This window comes from Macaca thibetana, chromosome 7 (genome assembly GCF_024542745.1).
Source record: "Macaca thibetana thibetana isolate TM-01 chromosome 7, ASM2454274v1, whole genome shotgun sequence".
Classification (NCBI taxonomy): domain Eukaryota; kingdom Metazoa; phylum Chordata; class Mammalia; order Primates; family Cercopithecidae; genus Macaca; species Macaca thibetana.
This window is the reverse complement of record NC_065584.1, coordinates 134,537,548-134,557,696: the sequence shown is the minus strand read 5'-3', so window position 1 is coordinate 134,557,696 and position 20,149 is coordinate 134,537,548. Positions and strand designations below refer to the sequence as shown.

The 20,149-nt window shown below is 42.7% G+C and overlaps 2 protein-coding genes across 3 annotated transcripts in view; one reads left to right on the top strand and one right to left on the bottom strand.

Annotated features, from left to right (window-relative positions):
• SLC27A2 (solute carrier family 27 member 2) overlaps positions 1 to 10,712 on the bottom strand; it is a 53,683-nt gene extending 42,971 nt beyond the window's left edge. Inside the window, exon 1 of the mRNA XM_050797169.1 lies at positions 9,860 to 10,712. Within this exon, the coding sequence (XP_050653126.1) occupies positions 9,860 to 10,337 (478 nt within the window). The 5' untranslated portion in view covers positions 10,338 to 10,712. The remainder of the gene's footprint in view (positions 1 to 9,859) is intronic.
• The window catches only part of ATP8B4 (ATPase phospholipid transporting 8B4 (putative)), a 314,125-nt gene continuing 304,660 nt past the window's right edge, over positions 10,685 to 20,149 (top strand). For both annotated transcript variants that reach the window (XM_050797123.1, XM_050797120.1), the window contains exons 1-2: positions 10,685 to 10,780; positions 11,029 to 11,135. The gene's annotated coding sequence lies outside the window, so the exon portion shown is untranslated. The remainder of the gene's footprint in view (positions 10,781 to 11,028; positions 11,136 to 20,149) is intronic.

Genomic DNA, 20,149 nt, shown 5'->3' with positions numbered 1-20,149 from the left:
GAATAAGGTTGGGAGAAGAGGCTGGAAACTTAGAAAGCAGGTCCCTGAGGGCCTGGCTTAAGCCAGGCAAGTGGACTGGAGGGGCAGTGAGCAGAGGTAGGGAGACCAGCTGTTAGATGAAGCTTGTCTACACTGTGGAGGCAGCAGTGGGTAGAGAGAAGTGAATGTACTCAAGAGATATCTGGTAGGTAGAATAGATAGGACTTAGTAACAGTCTTTTTTTTTTTTTGTCTTTTTTCTTTTTCACCTCCAAGTAATCATCTTAATGAGGGGAAAATGGTAGGTCAAAAGGGACTTTAAGTTTTTCTGTACTTTTTTTTTTTTTTTTTTAAGAAAAATCACAGCTAGCCTGGGCAACATGGCAAAACACCTCTATAAAAAAATACACACACAAAAAAATGTTAGCCGGATATGGTGGCGCACACCTGTAGTCCCAGCTACTTTGGAGGCTGAGGTGGGAGGATCACCTGAGCCTGGGAGGTCAAGGCTGCAGTGAGCCATGATTATGTTACTGGACTCCAGCCTGGGCAACAGAGTGAGACCCTGTCTCAAAAAAAAAAAAAAGAAAACTAAAAAAAAGAAAAATGTACTCAGGTATTAGTATGAAACATTAATAATAACAAAAGGAAATATAATTAAGCTGGTGTCATGCTTGATCACGGTCCAAGCAACTTCACATCATGTGTACTTCATTCATGTTCCTAGCTGGCCCTCTGCAGGCATGTAGTTTGTGATTCCTGACCTTTTATGCAAGTCATCTAATCTGAAGGGAGGGCCATTGCCCCTGCCCTACACCATTTCCTTCCATCTCCTGTAGGCTGTTGGTGTAGATTTGTTATTTGGGCAGACTTGAGTTTCCAGTGGCTTGCCAACCATATCAGGACACACTATGGAAGCCTTTCTTCCCTTAAAGATGTAGAAAGAAAAAATGAAATTTGAAAGGAAATTCTGGATGTGCATCTACCTGTCAACTATCTAGTTGATATTTAATGTCTTTTTTTTATTTTGAGATGGAGTCTCACTCTGTCACCCAGGCTGGAGTGCAATGGTGTGATCTCAACTCTGCAATATCCGCCTCCTGGGTTCAAGCGATTCTCCTGCCTCAGCCTCCCGAGTAGCTGGGATTACAGATGCCTGCCACCACACCCGGCTAATTTTTGTACTTTTGGTAGAGACGGGGCTTCACCATGTTGGCCAGGCTGGTCTTGAACTCCCAACCTCAAGTGTGATCTACCCACCTTGGCCTCCCAAAGTGTTGGGATTACAGGCATGAGCCACTGTGCCTGGTTGGCCTACATATTTTCTAATTTAAGCATAAAATATCTATCTATCTTTTATAATTCTTATTGTAAAGTCTGCTCATCTAAGAGTGAATATCAACTAGAACATATAAGCTATAATTCTATTTGTCAAGGTTGGGTTCTCTGAGACTCTGAGATGTGCATGCAGGAGTGCTCTTGGGAATGGGACCTGTGAGGCTGCAAGGGAAGTAGACTGGATAGAGGGAGACATTGAACTGTAATGCAGACACATCAGAAGCCTCCCTCAGCAGATCCTCTAATCCTAAGGGGACTCTGGACCTGGGATGCCCTTCAGGGTTGTCCCAAATTAAGGGTGGTAGGCTGTGCCTTCACACCTGCCCTTTGACCAGCCCAATGGACTCACGCTGGGGTGGTGGTGCTTAACCTTGGGCAAAGTGTCTCTCTTCAACCAAGGACAAGTCCTGGGAGAGGTCTCAGCTGAGAGCTCCCAGGTGCTGAAGAGTGAGTCTGCCAGTCCTAAAGCGGGGATCTGGGTGGCACATCACAGCATGCACCCACCTCTCTCGCTACTAATAATAAACATTTAGAATTTTCATTTGCATAGAACTGTTGGTATAGTTTTATACGTATATCACTTCACATAATTTTCATACAAACCCTGTGATATAGATACCAGTAATCTTATTTCTACAAATGAGAAGAGATTCACCAAGCCAGTGTATGGAGGGTCACGTGCAAAATGAAAAGAATCATTCTGGGTTTCTGAGATTCCCACCTCCTTGTATGAGCCATTCAGATTAAGTTCTAGCAAAGTGCCTTAGTTCTTGGAAGAGGCTGGCTGCTTGGCCTTCTGCTCAGTGCTTGTTCAATCATGTGGATCTGCCTTTAATGAGTAACATGGATGATCTTTTCTTGAAGAGCAAAACCTCAAGCTTTATTGAAAGTTTAAATATGAGAAACAGTAGTCACAGAAAGTTGCCTGAAGGGTGTAGAGCAGCTCCATCAGTTAGTTCTTCATCAGTATAGTTTTAAGTTATAGACTGAAATAAACCCTCAGAGAAAGAGCACACACTTGGGTGTTGAAAAATCAAGTGATTACAACACCACTGCCCCATCCCCTTAAAGTCTGTTCAAAGAAAATTTTAAAAAATTAAGGTAGCATATTAAGTCTGTCCCTGCCTTTTTTTTTTCTTTTTCTTTTCTTTTTTTTTTTTTTAAGGAAAAAGGAATTTTCTGAATAAACAAGCCCATTGCTAGAAGGCAAGGAGATTGGGTGGGTGGTGAGCTGAATCAATCTTCATTACTAAGGCGTTAGGTGCTCAGGCTAAACCTGCAGCTTTCCAATAGGAAAACATTCAGGTTAGTAGCTTGTTCTGCTACTAGACTGCCCCAGTGAATGAGTAACTGACTGGATTAAACAAAACACCCCAGAAATATTTACCAAGAAGGTAAGTTCCAAAAGGAAGGTAGTGAAAGGAAATGTACTCTCATCATGAAATGGTTGGTTAATGAGCAAGTCAAGCTTGAAGGTTTATCTCTTTTCTTCACTCAGGAAAGCAACTGAAACACAAACTAGTGCTATTAATAACATAGTCCTTGAAGACAATCTAAAAATAGTTCCTAAAATGCCATTTGTAACTGTAATTTTGTATCTCAATCATTGGCAGTTTGGAATGACAGTATTTTGTACAGCAAGATGACGCATATTATAATACTATATATGTATGTAGAGAGAGACGTGTGTGTACTCCTCCCTCTTCCCCACACAAAACAAACCACCCAGAGGTCATAAAAATGCTTAAGTTCCACCAGGAGTAAGCAAAAATTTAACAAGGAAATACATTCTCATTTTACATTTATGTAATTAAGTAGTAATCTCCTTGATGTTAATTTTTATTTCTCCAAGTTAAAGTTCTTGCTTATATGAACTCTTGCTTTCTAGATAGCCCTGGAATCAAAGGTAATTCCTTATCCTGAGTTACTAGGTCACACAAGGCCTTACATAATTGTTAGCATTTGATATCTGTAAGCAACCATGTCATCTGTCTACCAACGATCTACTTCCTTTTTCTCAGAGGCTGTGGGAAGGTCCTTTTCAAATACTAGCCACTTATTATATAGAATAATCTGAACTCTATCCTTATCTTTCAGATTCAATAACATTAACACCTGATTCAGAGTTTGTTTTTACCTCTTAATTCCCTGTTTCTGAAGAAAATAAAGTGCATTCCCATATATGCCAGCAAAGTGCTAATTTGGTTCTTGGATGGAGATGTACAATCACCTCCTTTGCAAGCTTCAGTTAAGAGCAGTGAAAGAAGAAAAATTTTAGAGAATATCTTTAAGCTACCTTTCCTTGGGCTACTAGGCTGGGAAACCCAGTCCTCGGATATATTAATCATTTGGTGTCTGGGTTTCTGTCCTTGCACAGGGTCCTGCACCATCCTACTCACAGATCCTTTCCAGCCCATCCTGTGCTCACCACCGGCTTGCTCGCTGCACTGAGACCCGAGGAGAGCACCGCTGTCCCACCGTGCACTGCCAGAGGGCTGGACACGATCATTGATTAGGAGGACATTTGGGAGATAAGTAAGCCTGTAGTAGGGTAAGGCCGGGCCCAGCGGAGATTGAGTTTAAATGGATATTTTCACATCTGATTTTGTTACATCATTTTTCAGGCCCTCATGCCCAACCCAGTGGTCCTTAAGCTTCAGGGAAGAAAGCCTGTCACAATCAACCAGAATAATGGAACCCATTAATTCAACAGACATTATCTATCTATTATGTATGTATGCATGTATGCATCCACCCATCCATCTACCTACCTACCTACCTACCTATCTGGATAGTCTCACTCTGTCACCCTGGCAGTGGTGTGATCTTGGCTCACTGCAACCTCTGCCTCCCAGGTTCAAGTGATTCTTGTGCCTCAGCCTCCCGAGTAGCTGGGATTACAGGTGCCCGCCACCATGCCCGACTAATTTTTGTATTTTTAATAGAGACAGGGTTTCGCCATGCTGGCCAGGCTGATCTCAAACTCCTGACCTCAGGTCAGGAGGCCCATCTTGGCCTCCCAAAGTGTTGAGATTACAGGCATGAGCCACCACGCCCTGCCCAACAGACATTTATTGACTGCCTACTATGTGCTAGACATTACTAGGGAATTATTCAAAGATATATGAGAGAATTCTAAGCCTTTGAGACAAAGTGCATTGAAGCACCTCATTTAAGTTACTCCTTGGGCAGCCCAAATAGGTGAGAAGAGTGATTAGATTATTTCTGTGCCTTGATTCTGGACTAAAGTTGGCATTAGAAAATTAAATATTTCCTTCTGTGGAAGTGAGGCCACTGCTGTTGGCCATTCTTTGGACTCTCTGAGTCCCTATTTTTTCCATTTCCTGAGTCCCTTCAGGAAACAGCTTAAAAAAATGACTATTATTAAGTCCAGCCTGCCATTGTTCTTACATCGCAATACACTTTAATGAAGCATCTCACTGTTTTAAGCACCTGATCAGAAGTGCCTCTGGTGCTCCTTTTGCCTGGAATGCCCCCTTGCCCCAATGCATTTGTCCAGCTCAATAGTCAGTGCCCCCAAAAAGCCTTCTCTTGACCTCTGCTTGTTTTCCTACAGCACTTGTATTGTAGCTCTCCCAGCACACCGAGCACACTCTCCTGGGTGTCACAATCATTTGTGCATGCGGTTTAGTTCTTTTACTGGACTGTAAGATCCTTGAACGAATTCATCTTCTTATTTCTCCATCCCATCATGGCAGAGAGAAAACTAGCTTGCACATTGTTGGGACTCTCTCTTTCTTTTTCTTTTTCTTTTTTTTTTTTTTGTGGCTTCTCCTCCAAATGTTTCTTGCTTTGAAAATCAAATTGTCGTACCATCAGTTTTTCTCAATCTAAACTCAAAAGTTTGGATGACAAGGGTTATCCTTGGTCTCAACACTTGTTTTGTAATGAAGTTCTTCGGTCTTAGAGCTTTTAATGATGCAATATTTTTGAAAGCTATTGTAAGCATTTTCCTTTATCACATTGTTTAAAGGAGGTCTAATTTTGCTTTCTGCAACCTTGCAACAGCAGGTCAAAGGTAATCTGGAACATTTTATAACTTATCTGGGACTCAGTTTTGCAACAGAGAGTATCTTTAACTGTTACTAAAGCCTTGTATCAGAGTAGTGCCTACACGGTGGGAGCCTCGCATGGCTGTGTTGAGTTAGACAGTGTATACCCTGCTAGTGAGCTGATGAGGGGACCTTCAGGAGACCTGGGTTATCTACCTGGTAGAAGAGCTAGTTTAATGATGGTCTTGATGCTAGGATAAATGGAAACAGAACAAATGTACTATTTCAGTCCTCTTTTGTAGGTTTTTATAAACTATCCCATATTGTGTGAAATAAAATATATTTTACTGTCTCACCCATATTCTGTATTTGGAAAGTTGTGTGAGAAACTACTGGCCCAGCCAGTTGGCTTTTATTAATTACAACATTGATACAGGTTCTTATCGTTGGAGACAATTTTTCCATGTGATTACCTAGATCATACCCTGCCCTGGAGAATGATCATGACATGTACAGCAGAGAGAAAGTCATATTCTCCGGGAAACAGTGCTGCTGCTTGATTCAGGGAAGTGTTTGTGAGTCTTGACTTTCTGTAACTACAGTAAAATTGGAAGGAGTAATTGAGTACTGAAATTCCTGTACTCAACCCTGCAGGGTTGAGTCCTGTTAAGTTTTATAAAGAAACCCCCAAATTCATAACAACTGGATCAATCCTCATGATAAATGCCTCTGTGCTGGTCCTTTACATATACTGCAGAATTTAACTGACAGATGGAGCTCAAGAGCTCTTACTAGCCTACAAGCCCTGGGCTGAAATTCAAAGTATGGAATCAAACTCACATTTATGTATCATGTTCAAGATGGTGTGATAGAATAAACAGTGCCTCGTGAGAAAAAAAAATCTGGGTTCTATCTCTACCTTTCTGTTCCTAACTATCCACTTGACCATGGGCAATTCATATCATCCCTCTAGGCCTTTGTTTATATAGTTATATGACAATGGGAAGGCCAGTAGCGGTGGCTCATGCCTCTAATCCCAGCACTTTGGGAGGCCAAGGCGGGTGGATCATGAGGTCAAGAGATTGAGACCATCCTGGCCAACATGGTGAAACCCCATCTCTACTAAAAACACAAAAATTAGCTGGGCATGGTGGCGGGCATCTATAGTCCCAGCTACCTGGGAGGCTGAGGCAGAAGAATGGCTTGAACCTGGGAGGCAGAGGTTACCGTGAGTCGAGATTGTGCCACTGCACTCCAGCCTGGGCAACAGAGCGAGACTCTGTTTCAAAAACAAAGAAACAAACAAACAACAACAACAAAAAACAATGGGAAACTAGACTGTTTCTCAAAGCCTAGTCCTCAGACCATTTGTTTCAAAATCACCTGGGGTTGGGGGTGGGATTTCTTATAAAAATACACATTCCTGGGCCCCAACATAGTCTTACTGAATCAGCATTTTTGGGGATGATCTCAGAAATTTTATTTTTTTGTTTTGAGACAGGGTCTCACTCTATCACCCAGGCTGGAGTACAGTGGCACAATCACAGCTCAGCACAGCCTCAACCTCCCAGGCTCAAGTGATCCTTTCACCTCGGCCTCCCCAGTAACTGGGACCACAGGCACTCACCATTATGCCCAGTAAATTTTTTTTTTTTCTTTTTTTGTAGAGACGGGGTTTCGTTATGTTGCCCAGGCTAGTCTCGAACTTCTGGGCTCAAGTGACCCTCCCTCCTCTGCTTCCCAAAGTGCTAGGATTACAGGAGTGAGCCATAGAGTCCGGCCTCAGAATGTTTTTAAAAGTAAGCTTCCCAGGTGATTCTTGGGCTTATTAAAGTTTCTTCTGTAAACTTTTTTTTTAAAAGTATAACACATTCATTAAAGTTAGAGGATTATAGGGTTAGAATATCTCTAAGGTCCCTTCCAACACCAAAGAATTCTAAGAATCAAGTCCATTCAACATATTTTCCCATGGGCATGTTTAGTAAACATGCAACTCTGTGACAGACTGTAATTTTGCTTCATGTGCAAAGGTATCTCAGTGATTTGGAAAAACTGACTTTTTTTTTTCAAATATGTGGCCTCCCTCAGAGGTCAGTTGACTGTCCAGAGAGTGCCGTAGGTCCACTGCAAAGTCTGGTTCATGTTTGATTTTAATGTAGAAATTTCCATATATTCTCTATGTAAACACATAGCTCTATGGCAGAAAACTGTTGCCTGGGTGGGAAGAGGGTATCTGGTTGTAATTCTGACTTTATTACAGAACCAAACTGTATTATGGTCATTTAATCCTGAACTTCTTTGTCAACAAAACTCCAAACCCTGTGACCTCCCTCTCAGGGGGCCTGGGATACTAAAGTGATAAACAGAATTTAGATGCCTCTTGAAGTGGTACAAAGATCACTGTGTTAATAATTTCCCTCCAAGTAAGCTGGTAAAGTAATAGGCTTAGGAGAGTCTTCTAGTTACAAAGTAGTGAAGTTACTGCTTTTCTCAGGCAACTAGAAATTAATAGGAATTTTCTTGAAAGGACCATCTCCTCCAAATAATTTAGCCACCTTTAAACTTGTCTGTCTTTGTTTTTCTTTTTTTGAGATGGAGTCTCTCTCCCCCAGGCTGGAGTGCAGTAGCATGATCTCAGCTTACTGCAACCTCTGCCTCCTGGGTTCAGGTGATTCTCCTGCCTCAATCTCCCAGGTGGCTGGGATTACAGGCACGTGCCACCATGCCCAGCTAATTTTTTTTTTTTTTAAAGTAGAGATGGGATTTTTGCTATGTTGGCCAGGCTAGTCTTGAACTCCTAACCTCAAGTGATCCGCCCACCTCAGCTTCCCAAAGTGCTGGGATTACAGGCTTGAGCCACCATGTCCAGCCTCAAACTTGGCTTTCTGCTTTTAAACTTTTATACAAAGCCTATATTTTTTGGATTATTTATTTCATGCCACATGAAGCAGGTGTGTAAGATTCCTGGTTTCTCACAAGTGAATTAACCTTTCATCTTTCTGTAGCCCCCTTAGTTTGCCTCAGTTTCCCCAGCTATGAAATGAAGGGGTAGAGCAACCGGACTCTTCATCCCTTCCAGCACACTTACACTTTACATTCATGCAGAGGAAGACAATAAGATGTAGGAAAGAGGCTGGGTGCAGGGGCTCACACCTGTAATCCCAGCACTTTGGGAGGCTGGGATCCCAGCACAAGGTGGATGGATCGCTTGAGCTCAGGAGTTTGAGAACAGCCTGGGCAACATGGTGAAACCCTGTCTCTACCAAAAATAACAAAAAATTAGCTGGGCATGGTGGTGCATGCCTGTGGTCCCAGCTACTTGAGAGGCCGAGGTGGGAGGATTGCTTGAGCCTGGGAGGCAGAGGTTACAGTGACCTGAAATAGCACCACTGCGCTCCAGCCTGGGCAACAGAATGAGACTTTCACCAAAAAAAAAAAAAAGTAGGAAAGAGCATGACTTCGAATTTGGATAGAACTAGGTTGGAATTTTAAGCCTCAGTTTTCTCAACTGTATAGTGGTGGTGGTGGTGGGGTGGGGGGTAGTGATATGTTATCTCCTGGGCTAATAAAAGCATCTACTATAGGGCTTAGCACAGAAATTCATTCTAGAAAGCTGAGGCTCCTTGGCTCCCTAGACCCCTTCCCTGTCACCCAGGTCTTTCAGCCCACACCTGGGTAGGCCTCTTCTTACTGACTGAGAGAAGGAACCCTTGGTCCTTATTCAAGTGCAGAGACAAGCTCTCTGGGAGGGGAAAGCCATCAGCCCTGTGAGTAACAGGTTCTCTGTCGCTTCCTGGCCTTGTCATCACTTAAGTTACTATTTCAAGTCTGGCTGAAATGTGGCAGGAGGTAACCACAGAACTGAAAGGGTCACCATTGTTATAGATGCAGTGGGGGCTCACAAGGGCCCTGCAGCAGATCCCCAATATCTTCTCTCTGGGGATCAGGTGGGGTCACCTTTGTTCTGCAGGGAAGGGACAGGGATGCTAACAGCAGTTGAGAGCTGGAAGCACCATTGAAACCTGCCTCATTAGAGAGGAGCAAACCAAGGGACAGAGAGAAGTGACTTTCCCATGATCACACAGCCAGTCAAGCAGCAGAGGTGAGAAGAGCCCCTCTGGATCCACTAGAGTTCGCACTCAAGAGCCTCTGCATTTTAATGCAGATGTTATAAGTATTGATTAGGAGCTTGGAATTTCGAGATAGATGGCTAGGCATGAGGCTTCACCTCTCAGGACCTCAGTGGTCTCATCTATAAAAGTCCTATAACAAACCCTACCCATTGTGAGGATTAAAAGCCACACTGCCTGTAGAGTGCTTAACACAGAACCTAGCACATAATTAGCTTCCACAACAGGTGGTTCTAAATGATCATTATTTGCGATTCAAGGAAACACTGCCAACCCCTTTTTCTGTACCTCCAGTTCCGATCTGAACCACCCTCTGCGAACCCCTTATGCCACGCTGTGGCTCGTTAGTCAAGGCGCCGAGAAGCCCTGGTGCCAGGGCAGGGCGATCCTCAGGGCTCACCTGGCGACGCCAGCAGCACCTTCGCCCCGCAACACTGGAAACAGTGCAGCAGGGACTTCGCGCGGATGTTGTAATTGAGGCACGCCATGGCACAGCCCAGCTTCACCAGCCCCAGCCACAGCCACACGTAGGCCGGCTCGTTACCCATAAAGAGCGCCACGCAGTCTCCCTGGCGCAGGCCGAGGTGGTCGTGCAGCGCCCGGGCCACCTGGTTGCTGCGTTGGTCCACTTGCGCGTAGGTGAGAGTCTCGTCGCGGAAGAGTAGAAAAGGCTTGTGTGGAGTCTGGCGCGCTTTCTCCAGGAACGCCCGCAGGATGGTGCGAGCCGGCCGCCGCTGCCCGTAGCTGCGCGCCCTCCGGCCCACGGCGGCTACCTTCAAGAAGTAGCCCACGTCCTGGAAGAAGTAGGGACAGCAGAGGTTCACCAGGAGCGGCAGGAACAGCAGCCCCGCCAGGACTGTGTAGATGGCGGAAAGCATGACGGCTGCGGGGCCCTCTGTCCCAGCCAGGGCGGAGGGCGCACCCCGGGCGTGCAGCGCAGCGACTAGGCAGGCTCCGGGCGGACTGGCGGGCTGCGCCGGGGCGCACGCGGCGGGACGCCGGGCTCGTAGTGAAATGAAGGGGAAGACAGAGCTCCTCCGCTGCAGGCACCGCCGCAGGCTCCGGGGCAGGTGTAGTTGTGTGCGGGCTGCCAGGGGTTCCGGGCCGGACTGGCCGGCAGAGCCCGCCCCCTTGTGGGGTGCAGCCACCTGCACGCCCGGCCCGCCCTCGCGGTCCTCCCCGGGCTGGGCAGGCTGCCCTGCGGCTCACCCGAGGCCTCGGCCACCTCCCCGCCCGAGTCTGGAGGTCTGGGGTCAAGTCTGGACCCCCTCGCGTTGTGACCGAAGTACTTTACCTCAAGGAGCCACAGTTTCTTTAAATGGTAATAAGACGCAGTTAGCGGACGTTGAGAATACTAAAGGAGATAATGCAGGCGTGGGGCTAGAATTTGTTACCACTAATAGAGTGGCTTATGGAGATGACACTGTTATTACCGATGAAGGGCCTTATAAATGTCAGACAGTCCTATTATTTATTAATAGTGGGTACCAGGTGCCACTGCCAAACCAGAATCTCATCTCTGCTTCCTGGTCCCAAGGGCTTTCCGTCTGGTCTCTCTTTGTTTCTCAGATTTGCTTCCCAGTCCGACTGCCAGGCGGTCTCCTGTAGCGAAGGCTTCAAGGTTGAACAGAAAATGTCCGCGGCAGTCACGTCCAGCTCGTCCCAAGCCCGGCCCGGTGAGTGAGGGCAGGACACCCTAACCTAGTCGGCCCTGCCCGGCCGGGGTAGTCCTGATTTCGTGAGGAGCAGTGCCACACATACCACGTGAAATCAAGCTTTGACATTATTTTAAGATTTTGTTCTGTTAAGTGATCCTGCTGTTCCCTCATGTTGAAAGTTCGCAAGTGTTGTCAGCACAGTTCACACATTTACTAAGGTGGCTCTGTCAGAGGATAGTATAGTACAGAGGACAATGAGTAAGTGGTACTGGCATGTCTCAGAAACCATTTCTTTTAGAGGAAATGTGAACCTTTCTTTTAATTTGCCTTAGTGCTACTTCTGTACAAAGTGAATGTTCACTACTTGCCACTGAGGAGGGTCGGGATCTAAGTAGTGTTTTATTTTCATCCGCTCCTGTCCTCCTGTGTTCCTCTACCTTAATTTGATACCATAAATACAAATAATGCTTACTCCTCCCAGACACGCTGCTAGAGGCTTCCCTATGTTACATTTTGGGAGCCTCCGTTATTTTATACAGGTGGCACTTTGATGCTCATTTGCAGACAAGAAAGAGAAGCTTCGGTGAATTGAGACAGCTGGTAAGTAATTCGTGGGTTTTGGAACTGGTGTCTGTTTGGTCCCGGGGAACCAATTCTTAGCTTATTCTTGGTAACTATATTATGCTGTCCTCCTAATCTCTAGGTTTCTGTCCATGTCCTCTTTTTTTAGGTGTGTGTAAAGCACACAGAAATGTTTCACATTCCCTCCAGGCCACCCCCTGCTGTTTTTTAGCCTCCTTTTCTTATCCCTAGTAACTGCTCAAGCAACCTTTCCCTTTTCCTGACTTTCTCATTTCTGATCCAGTTACCTGGTTGCATCATTTCCCTGGGGAAGAGTTGAGGGCCTTCATCATCCCTGAGGAGAAAGCAGTAGAATTAACCAAAGTGAGGGCCCGACAGAAACCATTCTCATGTGCACTTCTTTCATGTTGAAGCTCAGAGCCAGCCCTTCCTTTTTCATCCCATTGCCATCCTCATCCCTTGATGGCTAGTCACTTCTGTGTAGCCACCTGCACCCCTCTTTTCCTTAAACAGCTACTGCCTACCCAGAGTGCTGATTACCACAAGGGCCCACTTTTCCCCCTCTTATTCTGAGGATCACTTTAACCTCAGTTGGAAGTAAAAGAAAACAAGACCCAAGCTAGCTGAAGCAGAAACAGGAATTTAAGCAGTAACTGGAGAGTCCGGGGCCAAGACATCAAGGATTTTAAATCTATGGCTTGAATGCTGACACCTGGATCTAGTTTCACTTTCACTATTTCTCCTCTGCACCTCCTTTGTTCTCATTCAGGCTTTCCTGTTGTTGCCCAAAGATGGCTGCCAACAGCCCTTAGGGGTACATGCTTTCTGGCTCAACTTCAGAGAGAAATACAAGAATCATCTTCTTAGGAGTTCTCATTAAAAAAAAAAAAAAAAAAAATCCCTAACTGGATTATGCACCCATTCCTGAACCAACGTCTGCGGGTCCTGGGAAAAAAGGTGCTAGTTGTTTTAAGCCAATCAAGGCTCACACATGGGGCTGAGAGTACAATCAATTTCACCTAGGCCATTTTATGGAACATTTTAGGGTATTATTAAAAAGTGGAGTTAGGGAGAATAAATCTGGGGAAGTAATTTGCAAATGTCTATAATACATACCTCAAGAGTCCCAGTGATTCCAGCTTTGAGCCTGGGATCCAGCTCTCGCTCTATCAAGAGATCAGTAGATGTCTTAGTCTGTTTGGGCTGCTATAACAAAATACTGTGAGCTGGGTAGTTTATAAACAGCAGCAATTTATTTCTCAGAGTTCTGGAGGCAAGTCTAAGATCAAGGTGCCAGCAGATGTAGTGTTTGGTGAAGGGCTACTTTCTCATAGATGGTGCCTTCTCACTGTGTACTGTTTTGTAGAAGGGACAAATTACCTCTCTGGGGCCTGTTTTATGAGGGTACTAATCCCATTCATGAGGGCTCTGCCCTATGATCAAACTACTCCTCAAAGGCTCTGCCTCCTAATACCATCACATTGGAGGTTAGGATTTCAATATACGAATTTTGTGGGGGACGTGAACATTAAAACCACAGCAATAGTCTTCCTAGAAATATTGCTGCCATCTTATATCTCCAGTTCTCAATTATCTTTAGTGGTTCCCCATCGCTTCCTATTGTCTTCCACCAATGACATCTATAGACAGTTGTATTTGTACAGCATACTAGAACATACCTGGCCTAGAGTTGACCAGGTGCCCTGGCTTCTGCCTGACTCCTTTGAAAGGTGATCGATAGCTTAGCACATTGGCTGCCCATTCTTGGTACATCTCTTGGGAACCTCTGGTCTATAAAATGAAATTTAAACTTTATTTTCTGGCTCTTCTGAATCTGACTCAAGCTTTCACTATACTCAATTAACAAATATTTATTGAGTAACAAATATTTATTGAGTTTCTACTATGAACCAAACATCATTAGGTATTAAATATTTTAAAATGGACCAAAACTTAATTCTAACTATTCCTTTTCAAGGGCACTTTGTTTTTAGCAAGGCTGGTCTGCTAAAAACCTAAAAATGCCCTGCACCTTCCTCTTTCTACTGGCTTGTTCTTACCACTTTCTACCCCTGAACATCCTAACCCTGTAAATCTCAACTCTCCTTTAGGGCAGAAGTTCTTTGATTCCTGAATTTCTTAGTCCAGTAGTGTTGTATTTCAAAACCAAGTTAGGGACTCAAAAAAGGTAACAACTTCTTAATTTTTCTAGCAAAAATAACCCCCTCCCCCATCACAGTGTATTTGTTTTTTTACAGAAGAATGACGTTTTTGGCACTAAAAAAGTATACTTGAACTGTACACTTAAAAATTGTTAAAATGGTTAATTTTTATGTTATGCATATTTTACCACAATTTTTAAGACAGTAACAACAAACATATAGCCCTTTCCAAGAAAAGAAGACAATGTTACACCAACATATAAAAAGTACAGAAATTATCCAAGTATAGTGGCATGCATCTATAATTCCAGCTACTCAGGAGACTGAGGCAGGAGAATCACTTGAGGACTGGGCCACAGAGTGAGACCCCTTCTCATATAAAAAACAAAACAAAGTAATCTTACAAATTCTCACAAACAGATAAAAATAAAAAAGAAAATATTTTAAAATGTAGAAAACTAACTTTTTTTCTGGGTTTTTATACCATATAGAAATTGTTTTTATACAAGTTTGTCTATTCAGTAACGTAAATTCCACAGTGAAATATGAAATAGAGCCAGATCTTGGACTTTGATATAATTTAGGATTTTGTCAGCACTGAGATCTCAGACATGGAGATTCTCCATCCCCATAGCCTTAGTTAAGCCTCCTCATCCCACTCCTCCCATTCTCCAACATAATTGAGCCTACTCATTTCCTTTATCAAGTTTTTGGTCCCTTCCTGGCCAGTCACTTCAATGTGGCCTCCTAGACCCCTCTTTTCCTTATACTTTCTATCCAGGTATAGATGACCTCAAATGCCCACTGTCTTCTGTCCTATTCTAGGTATTGCAGGAGAAATTTAGGGCCAGACAGGATTACTGGGTGTGCATATTGACACCTTCTAGCCTTGGTCAGGACGTTCATCCCTATCATCTATCTCTGCTATTTGAGAGAAGGCTTCCTAATGGCAGTCCCAGACCTTCCCTACCCCCTTCAAAATTCCCAATCCCAATCTCAAATGTTCTTTTAAAGTAGGTGGCTTCCCTTCCTACTTTATGGAGATGACATAGTTCACTATTTCTCAAACTTTACAAGCCTGAGAATCACTTGGGGAACATGCTAAAACATAGTTCATTAAACCCCATCTCCAGAATTTCTGATTCAGTGAGTCTTGGGTGGGGCCAAAGAATTCACATCTCTAAGAAGTTACCAGGTAATGTTGACACTGCTAGTCCAGGGGCTATACTTTGAGAACTACTGATTTAGTCCATTGGCCTCCAAACTACTCAGTAGAGCCCTAGTGGCTGAGAAGCCACTGAGGAGAGTTCATTGCAGAGTGGGTAAGGGGCTCTGGGAGGATCCTACCCTAGCTCCAATCAAAACAGCTCATATACCTGTTTTACACTTCCATGTAGAGTTTATGTGAAAAAAAGTATTCCCAAACTTTTTCCTTTAAATCTTCCAGCCCATGCTGATCCAGCCCTTGTACTGAACTTATAAACCCATCGCATAGCTTGGCTTTCGATTGTTTCTTACCTGTCAGTTTTGCCTTCATAACTAGAATTCAATTTCCTGGAATAAAGTAATAGAAAAGGTTGTGAGACTTGAAGCCAGAAGACCTGATTTTGAGTCTTTATCTGTCATGTATTGGCTGAGTAGCTTTGAGAAGTGTACTGAGCTCTTACAGTGACTTGTGTGAATTTTGTAGAATTTGAGGCACCTAATGCACAGGGCTATTCTTGACAAAAAATTATAGATTATGAAACTGGCCATTTTTGTGACATTACATACTTGCTACGAATATAAATTTTGTGTGACTGACTCATTCAGTGGTTTGTGGGAAGAATAATCTCTGACTGTGGTTGCCATAAGTTAATCACATTTCTTGAAATGTAGGTGCCTGTTATCCTATTGACTGTTTAGCATGGTGCCATCTGAGTATAGACATACAAGTGTCAGGCCTCTGAGCCCAAGCTAAGCCATCATATCCCCTGTAACCAGCACGTATACATCCAAATGGCCTGAAGCAACGGAAGATCCACAAAAGAAGTGAAAATAGCCTTAACTGATGACATTCCACCATTGTGATTTATTTCTGCCCCAAACTAACTGATCAATGTACTTTGTTTTTTTTTTTTTTTTTTTTTTTTTTTTTTTTTTTGAGACGGAGTCTCGCTCTGTCGCCCAGGCTGGAGTGCAGTGGCGCGATCTCGGCTCACTGCAAGCTCCGCCTCCCGGGTTCACGCCATTCTCCTGCCTCAGCCTCCCGAGTAGCTGGGACTACAGGCGCCCACAACCGCGCCCGGCTAATTTTTTGTATTTTTAGTAGAGACGGGGTTTCACCGTGGTCTCGATCTCCTGACCTTGTGATCCGCCCACCTCGGCCTCCCAAAGCGCTGGGATTACAGGCGTGAGCCACCACGCCCGGCCGATCAATGTACTTTGTAATCTTCCCCACCTTTAAGAAGGTTCTTTGTAATTCTCCCCACCCTTGAGAATGTACTTTGTGAGATCCACCCCCTGCCTGCAAAACATTGCTCCTAATTCCACCAACTATCCCCAAACCTACAAGAACTGATGATAATCCACCACCCTTTGCTGACTTCAGACTCAGCCTGCCTGCACCCAGGTGAAACAAACAGCCACATTGCTCACACAAAGCCTGTTTGGGGGTCTCTTCACATGGACGTGTGAGACAACAGGATGTGCAGATATTCAGAGAACAAAATGGCAAGGGTTTGATGGAGATGGTGTGTGATAAGATTGACTCTCTTTTTGGAGAATGAAAAAAAGGTGAGACTGGGAACAACTGATTATTGATATTAGACATGAGAGAGCAGGGAACCCTTGCATTGGCATCCCAGTTGTGCTTGCTACACAGTCAGGACAAATTATAATTTGAGAAAAAGGTGTTTGCCCTCTTTAGTTCTGACCAGAATGTCTTTGATTAGGTGTTGAATTCTAACTTAGGGAAAACTCTTAATGAAATCATCATTGTTTCTAGTGTTAATATGTGTGCTAGATTTGGCTTCTATTTTTTCAACAGCTCTCTCTCTCCTTTCAATATCCAGCTGCAACCCACATACTCTCCATCCCAGTCACAATGTACTCTTTTTTTTAAATTTTATTATTCATTTTGTTTTTTAACTTGATTTTAAAAAATTTTTGTCTTTCCATAAGTTATTGGGGTACAGGTGGTATCTGGTTACATGAGCAAGTTCTTTAATGGTGATTTGTGAGATTTTGGTACACCCATCACCTGAGCAGTATACGCTGCACCAGATTTGTAGTCTTTTATCCCTTGCTCCCCTTCCACTCTTCCCAAGTCCCTAGAGTCCACTGTATTATTCTTATGCCTTTGCATCCTCATAGCTTAGCTCCCACATATCAGTGAGAACATATGATGTTTGGTTTTCCATTTCTGAGTTACATCACTTAGAATAATAGTCTGTAATCTCATTCAGGTCACTGCAAATGCTGTTAATTCATTCCTTTTTATGGTTGTGTAGTATTCCACTGTGTGTGTGTATGTGTATATATATCACACACAGGGATCGCCACACTGTTTTCCATAGTGGCTGTACTAGTTTACATTCCCACCAGCAGGTGTAGAAGAGTTTCTTGTTTACTGCATCCATGCCAACATCTACTGTTTATTGATTTTTTGATTATGGGCATTCTTGCAGGAGTGAGGTGATACCACATTGTAGTTTTGATTTGCATTTCCCTGATCATTAGTGATGTTGAGCATTTTTTAGTATGCTTGTTAGTCATTGGTATGTCTTCTGTTGAGAATTGTCTATTCATGTCCTTAGCCCCCTTGTTGATAGGATTGTTTGTTGTTTCCTTACTGATTATATTTGTTGGTTAGTTTCTTAGTTTCTTATTGATTAGATTTGTTAGTTTCTTACTGGTTAGAATTCGTTGTAGATTCTGGATATTGGTCCTTTGTCAGATGTATAGATTGTTAAGATTTCCTCCCACTCTATGGGTTGTCTATTTACTCCACTGACTGTTCCTTTTGCTGTGCAAAAGCTCTTTAGTTTAATCAGATCCCAGTTATTTATCTTTGTTTTTATTACATTTGGTTTTGGGTTTTGGGTCATGAAATCCTTGCATAAGCCAATGTCTAGAGGGTTTTTCCAATGTTATGTTCTAGAATTTTTATAGTTTCAGGTATTAGGTTTAAGTCCTTAATCCATCTAGAGTTGATTTTTACATAAGGTAAGAGATGAGGATCCAGTTTCATTCTCTTACATATGGCTAGCCAATTATCACAGCACCATTTGTTGAAAAGGGTGTTCTTTCCCCACTTTATGTTTTTGTTTGCTTTGTCGAAGATGAGTTGGCTTTAAGTATTTGGGTTTATTTCTGGGTTATCTATTCTGTTCCACTGGTCTATGTGCCTATTTTTATACCAGTACCATGCTGTTTTGGTGACTATAGCCTTATAGTATAGTTTGAAATCAGGTAGTGTGATGCCTCAGATTTGTTCTTTTTGTTTAATCTTGCTTTGGCTACGTGGGCTCCTTTTTGGTTCCATATGAATTTTAGAATTGTTTTTTTCTGATTCTGTTTAGAATGGTGATATTCTGATGGAGACTGTGTTGAATTTGTAGATTGCTTTTGGCAGTATGGTCATTTTCACAATATTGATTCTACCAATCCATGAGCATGGGATATGTTTCCACTTGTGTCATCTATGATTTCTTTCAGCAATGTGTTGTAGTTTCCTTTTAGAGGTCTTTTGACTCTTTTGTTAGGTATATTCCTAAGTATTTTTTTTTTTTTGTATTTTTTTTTTTTTGCTATTGTAAAAGGGATTGAGTGCTTGATTTGATTCTCTGCTTGGTCACTGTTGGTGTATAGCAGAGCTACTGATTTGTGTACATTAATCTTGTGTCCGGAAACTATGCTGAATTCTTTAATCAGTTCTAGGAGCTTTCTAGGGAAGTCCTTAGTGTTTTCAAGGTAAATGATCATATCGTCAGCAAACAATGACAGTTTAAGTTTCTCTTTACTGATTTGGATGCCCTGTATTTCTTTATCTTGTCTGATTGCTCTGGCTAGGACTTCCAGTACTGTGCTGAAGAGGAGTGGTGAGAATGGGTATCCTTGTCTTGTTCCAGTTCTCAGAGGGAATGCTTTCCATTTTTCCTGATTCAGTATTATGTTGGCTGTGGGTTTGTCATAGATGGCTTTTATTACATTGAGGTATGTCCCTTGTATGCCGATTTTGCTGAAAGTTTTAATCATAAAGGGATGCTGGATTTTGTTGAATGCTTTTTCTGGATCTATTAAGATGAGCATGTGATTTTTGTTTTTAATTCTGTTTATGTCATGTATAACATTTATTGGCTTGCATATGTGAAACCATCCCTGCATCCCTGGTATGAAACCCACCTGATCATGGTGGATAATCTCTTTGATATATTGTTAGATTCGGTTAGCTAGTATTTTGTTAAGGATTTTAGCATCTATGTTCATTAAGGATATTGGTCTGTAGTTTTCTTTTTTGGTTATGTCCTTTCCTGGTTTTGGTATTAGGGTGATGCTGGCTTCATAGAATGAATTAGGGAGGGCTGTTTTTTTCTCTATCCTGTGGAATAGTGTCAAAAGAATTGGTACCAATTCTTCTTTGAATATCTGGTAGAATACTGCTGTGAATCCATCTAGTCCTGGACATTCTTTTCTTGGTAATTTTTAAATTATCATTTCAATCTCACTGTTTATTCAGTGTATCTAATTCTTTCTGATTTAAGCTAGAAGTTGTATTTTTCCAGGAATGTTTCCATCTCTTCTCGGTTTTCTAGTTTATGTGTGTAAGGTGTTCATAGTAGCCCTGAATGACCTTTTGCATTTCAGTGGTGTCAGTTGTAATATCTCCTGTTTTGCTTCTTTGTGAGGTTATTTGGATTTTTTTCTCTTCTTTTTTTGGTTAATCTTCCTAATGGTCTGTCAATTTTATTTATCTTTTCAAAGAACCAGATTTTTGTTTCATGTGTTCTTTGTATTTTTTTTGTTTGTTTTGATTTTGTTTAGTTCTGCCCCGATCTTGGTTATTCCTTTTTTTTCTGCTGGGTTTGGATTTGGTTTGTTCTTGTTTCTCTAGTTCCTTGAGGTGTGATCTTAGATTGTCTGTTTCTACTCTTTCAGTCTTTTTGATGTAGGTGTTTAGGGGTATGAACTTTCCTCTCATCACCGTGTTTGCTGAAACTCAGAGGTTTTGATAGGTTGTGTCATTATTGTCATTCAGTTAGAAGAATTTTTAAATTTCCGTCTTGATTTTGTTTTTGACCCAAAGCT